This window comes from Cucumis sativus, chromosome 1 (genome assembly GCF_000004075.3).
Source record: "Cucumis sativus cultivar 9930 chromosome 1, Cucumber_9930_V3, whole genome shotgun sequence".
Taxonomy (NCBI): domain Eukaryota; kingdom Viridiplantae; phylum Streptophyta; class Magnoliopsida; order Cucurbitales; family Cucurbitaceae; genus Cucumis; species Cucumis sativus.
In genome coordinates this window covers 28,253,874-28,259,873 of record NC_026655.2, presented here as the reverse complement: position 1 = coordinate 28,259,873, position 6,000 = coordinate 28,253,874, and the positions used below count along the sequence as shown (strand labels likewise).

The following is a 6,000-nucleotide window of genomic DNA, read 5'->3' as shown; positions in this document are numbered from 1 at the left end:
TGTAAATTGGCCAACATGCAAGTATTTTATGTTTTGTTATGAGTTTATAAATATGCCTTCACAGCCCTTTTTATTTTTCCCATACTTTGGCAAAAAAACTATCCCCTTTGTTGATTTTTAAGGTTTGAAATGGCGGTTGTTGTTATAATTTTCCTTGAACTTCTGTTAAAGAGCCACGCCTTGGCTGCTGCTACCGGTGGATTGACGTTTGATATCGTCAATCTTGGAGCCAAGCCGGATTGTAAGACTGACGCTTCTCATGCGTTGCAATCTGCATGGGCTCGTGCATGCGCCTCTAAAGTTGCGTCTACTGTTTATGTGCCCAAAGGAAGATTCTACGTTCAAAGTGGTAACTTTATCGGACCTTGTAACAACAATTCTATCACCTTTCTCATCGATGGCACACTTGTGGCTTCTTCGGATTTTACGGTTCTGGCCAAATCAAGAACCTGGATTTCTTTCTCACATATAAATGGACTTTCCATTTATGGGGGTGTTCTTGATGGCCAAGGAACTACCTTGTGGGCTTGCAAAAACTCAGGGATCAACACTTGCTCTCTTGGCGCAACGGTATGCAATTTAAATAAAATTTGAATATTCCTTTTCTGGGTTTTCTCTATCATTAATAATAATCAATGTTGTTTGTTTGTTTTCTAATTTCCAGACATTGGAAGTTTCAGATTCACAGAACATACTGATCAATGGATTATCTTCAGTTAACAGCCAAATGTATCACATTGTTGTGTATGACTGTCAAGACGTGAAGATTCAAGGAGTGAAAGTCTTAGCTGCTAGCAATAGCCCCAATACTGATGGCATTCATGTGGAGAGATCATCGAATGTCGCCATTCTCAATTCAAACATTAGCACCGGGGACGACTGCATCTCAATTGGCCCCGGAACTTCCCACTTATGGATGGAAAGACTTGCATGTGGACCTGGACATGGAATCAGGTAAGCTAGGGATAAATGACCAAAAAAATTACTCAAACGAGCATATCTCATAATAATCCACTAAACTCGAAATTCAATAGGTAGTCTTACAAGTTCTAAATTGTATGTGAATCAAATCGTACCGGTGTTAATATGATATTCACACTAACAATGACAAAGTGAGTGGGAATGTGAAATTTGTGTTGTAGCATTGGGAGTTTGGGGAAGTGGTGGGAAGAGGCTGGAGTGAAAAATGTGACATTAAAAACAGCTCATTTCAAGGGAACAATGAATGGAGTGAGGATTAAATCTTGGGGAAGGCCAAGCAATGGGTCTGCAAAGAACATTCTTTTTCAACACATTGTTTTAGACAATGTCACCAACCCTCTCATCATTGATCAAAATTACTGTCCACATAACCAAGGCTGTCCCAATCAGGTAACCATTTCTACATTTATTCCATTCCTACATATGTTCAAACCATATATATAAAAAGAAATTTAAACTCGTGCATTTCATCAATTTGTTCAGTCATAGATAATTTTTCAAGTGAATTTCTTTTATTTCTTTTGTTAATTTTTTTTTGTTGATGTGAGTGATAGACTCAAATAATGCATGGGTCCCATCTAAATATTAACCTCTTATATTTATGTGTATAGTGAATTTTTAAGAGATCTAATATATACTTGCACAAAATAATAAAACTAATTAACTATTCATCTTCCAATTTGAAAGTATAAAGAACATAGAACTCAGTACTTGATAAACTAATTAAAATTTGTAATTTAACTTATTTTAGGCTTAAAAGTTACCATTCATGATTGTTCTAAAACATTAAAAACGCGTCCATAGTAATTACTTTTACCACATAACTTCAAAACTAGTTGTTTACCATAATTAGAACAAATCTTCTATTATGTTATTATTTTAAATTGTCATAACAATGATACATAATGAATATATTAGGCTTCTGGAGTGAAGATTAGTAATGTAACATATAAAGACATCCGTGGAACATCAGCTACCGAAGTAGGTATAAACTTCGAGTGTAGCCCTGCAAGGCCATGCAACCAAATAAGATTGGAAGATGTAAAGTTGATATTCAAGGATCAAATTGCCCAAGCATGGTGTGAATATGCAACAGGAACTACCTTGGGTCTAGTTCAACCTTCTAATTGCTTAGTATAGGAAATATATAATTCATTTTATATATGTTCAACAATATTAGTATTGGACAGTGAATGTAATTTCATATCTAGAATTGAAAAAACGTAAGGTGTTAGAATCAATTTCTCATTATATTTATTTTAACCAAAGCTTTAAAACTACATGAGTTCTATATCATCTATGTATTTTATCGTTTTTCCTTTTTTATGTTTTATATACTTTCAAAACATCTAAATTAAAATTAGATTCATTTACAATCAATTTTAATGTCAAGCATTCATTAGTTTGATGTTTGAATTTTTAAATCAAATCAAATTTAGTAAATCTAAGTGCTCGATTAAGTAATCTCTTTATTTTAATGTTGAAGATATTTCCAACTCAAATTCGAACGTTTGTTTGTTTGAATGTAGTTTCTATGACTCTTATAAAACTACATAAATTTTTTATAGCTTGGTTAGGATCAATCTAACGTGGAATCTAATAGAAAACTAATCAATAAAAAATAACAAATACTCAAGAAAGCAAGCTGAGATATTTCAACATGAAAAGCTTATTCAAGATAAAAAGTAAAAATGCTTATAAATTCAAGTCAAAATCTCCCCCATGATCAAAATATACTAAAGAGAGACAAAATAACAAAACATAGCTAATGGTCAATCTTTCTCCAGCTCCCTATTTTAGCAATACTAAGGCAGCGTTGCTCATTCAACGACACATACAAAATCTAGTGGGGGTGAGCATACAAGTATGTGTGTAAGTAAGCCCATATTTAAATGACCATCAAACAGCATACAAGCAATCATTGCGAAATACACAACTATGCAATTGTACACATTCTCTCTATACAAGAACGACAGAAAGTATCAATTACAACTTACTAAACTTGAGAATTATCCTGTGATATATATAATAATCAACCTCATTATAGTTCCTATCCTTGAGCCTATTTTCTTTTATCGAATCTTCCAAAACTACCTACTCTCACTCATTTTATTTCCTTGCATTTTACTTTTGCACTAATTTATTTTTAGTTATTGTTTGATTACAAACCAACCCTATGTTACCACAATGAATCCAATTTCCAGTTAGTTCCTGCTAGCTACAAGCTTGCAAAGGTTCAAAAAAAATATCATGCATTTTGAGTCCCAAAGCTCAATTTAACCGATATAGACCAAAATTGAGTTAATTATATGATATTAAAAAACATAAAGCATTGCACATACCTTAGAAGATGGAGAGAGGTCGACGTCCTAATAATTCAGATAAGTACCTTTGTGCATTGTGATTGGACACAAAAATAAAGAAAAAAATTTAATAAAAAAACAAAAACTAGAATTGATTTAGGGAGTTGTCTCTACAAAGGTGTTAGCATACCATATTATCTTTTCAAAAAACCATGACCATATTTTAAATCTTAATAATAAATATTTGAAATAACGTCTTACTTTTGTCTCTTTATTCTTCAAATTTCTCAAATCCGTCATATGATTTAGCCTTTTGGTAATAGATGAAAAAATATACCACAACAAAATATAAAAATATTGGAGGACAAAAATAAACAATATCCACCACAACAAACTGTAAAATTACAAAATAGAAGACTAGAATAAACAAGCACTACCACAACAAATGAAGCAAAAACAAACACTACTGCAACAAATGAAACAAAAATGTAAATGTTATACATGATATCAACATATATGCACATACGTTTGCGATTGGAGTATCATTTTGATATGTCATATTTATTCTTAAAAATTATTTACTTTCTCACATGACTCTGTAATGTGATCCAACTTTTGTCTTTGACTCGAAGCTTTGCCATGAAAATAAATAAATAAAATGGATGTTATTTGACTCAATAACCCATAAAATTCAACGGAGGGAAATTTTTTTCTCAAAACTATTCAAGCATGTCTTAGAAATCATTCTTCCATAAGAGATAAATGAATGAGTTCTTTTTCTAGCTTCGACTGAAATACATTATTACAAGAATTCGTATATGAAAAAAACTCAACTTTCAAAATGACAATTTGGTTTTGAGATCACTTTAAAAATGTTTTATAAAATAATAGTAAAACAAGAATAATATTACTTACTTATCCACTGCCTAATGACGTATTTAACTACACATGCATACATTATTTCTTTTCCAGAAAAGCAAGATTATAAAAGGAACTAAAAAGAAACAACATAGAGAAGAAGTAGATTAATTAACAAAGAAAAAAAATTGAAGGTTAAATAAAAAAGATAAATTAGATGTACAACAAATGAACGTAAAAGAAGATAAAGGCTACATATTAAAGAATTACATAACCTTTAATATTTTACTTATATTTTTCTTAGTAGATTGAGGAAGGAATAGAGAGGGTTAGAGAAATCAAAGAAACATGAAACCAACTCGTCGTTTTGAGATGCAGATCCATGGACAAGGCAGATCCATAGACAAGGCCCTATCCAAATGTAACTAAATTTTGACTTAGCTTGAAATTTACTTGTGTTTTGGATTCTAATTGTTTGGTTGGGTAGGTGGTGAAGAGATATGATGTTATCAAATATAGTAAAATGAGACAAATTAATTACATATATGGAAAAATTTTATTGTCTACCAGTAATAAACCGTAATAGATATATATATCATTGTCGGTCACTATCAACTATAGACATTGATAGCCAATCAGTATCTATTTTAGTAAATCATCAAAAGACATTAACATTTTGGTATATTTTTAAATATTTTTAATGGTATTGTTATTTAAAATACTAAAAAAAAAAATTTAAAAAGCATAAATTAAGGTGATGTACATGTATTTAGTATATTATGAGAACATGTAAAGAACCCATGAACTCTTAAGTTATAGTTATACATTACAGATAAAGATTATCTACAGCACCAAATATCATTTACATTTCAGTAAGTTAAAAAAATCAAACTCAAAATTTCAGTTCATCCCTAAAATTCACAATATCCATATGAAAAACCCTAATGCGACGTTCCTAAAAAACTTCATCTTCAATCTGATACCTCAATAAACCCTAGGATATAACACATGCAAAATCAAATTTTTGATTCTGTTTCCTATTCAGACTAAAATCTTTAATATATGTAAGATACCAAATGCAATCTATGTATAGAATATATACAACCTAACCTTGTATCTTTCAGCCGTCGGAAAACAAATGAACTGGTCGAAAAATATTCACCGTCGAAATCACTTAAACGCTTCAATTTCACGGCAGAAGACCAAAAACTCGAATCACTTCCTTGACTGTCGAAATGGCAAGCTTTTCGTTGAATACGAAAAGTGAGAGAACGGTAAAAGAAGTTTCCTATTTTAATGTTGCACGATTTCCTCCCATTTTCTATATTAATATAATATGTATATTAATTGAAAAAACTACCTAATGGACATATATGTAAATTAGGCCTATTTTTGTATAATATTGTGACACATTTAGTACATTTGTGTAAAATATGATCAATTTGTGTTTAGATTGTAAAATCATATCGTAAATTAGGCCATATGAGTTAAAATCCTTTGTTTTTTTTTTTTTTTTCTTATTGAATATTAGTTTGGATCTATCCCTATAAAGCCAATTAGTTTGATTTATGGTTTTTTCCAAAACAAAGTTTTGCTTAATTCATGTTTGGCTCCAATACCGATAAAATGGAAGCGACGTTATGAGAAAATATAAGCATAGACGATGGGTATAAACTAAGGGGACCTTCCAGTGGCATCTCCTAAAAATTGGATGCATTATAATATATATTGAAATATTGACCACGTTATTATGCATATTGCATGCACAATCTTTCTCTTGTTTTCTAATCCATTTTAGTTTGAATAAAAAGGAATACACACAAGTTTCATTGGTTTATCTTGCTTCTAACTAAATCCA

The 6,000-nt window shown here is 30.8% G+C and overlaps 1 protein-coding gene across 1 annotated transcript; it reads left to right on the top strand.

Annotated features, from left to right (window-relative positions):
* Window positions 1–2,402, top strand: LOC101219793 (polygalacturonase). Its single transcript, XM_004139013.3, has 4 exons — window positions 1–570; window positions 665–954; window positions 1,143–1,371; window positions 1,900–2,402. Exons 1-4 carry the CDS (start codon window positions 130–132, stop codon window positions 2,119–2,121), a joined length of 1,182 nt encoding a protein of 393 aa, XP_004139061.1. The 5' UTR covers window positions 1–129; the 3' UTR covers window positions 2,122–2,402.
* Window positions 2,403–6,000: the final 3,598 nt, after the last annotated feature.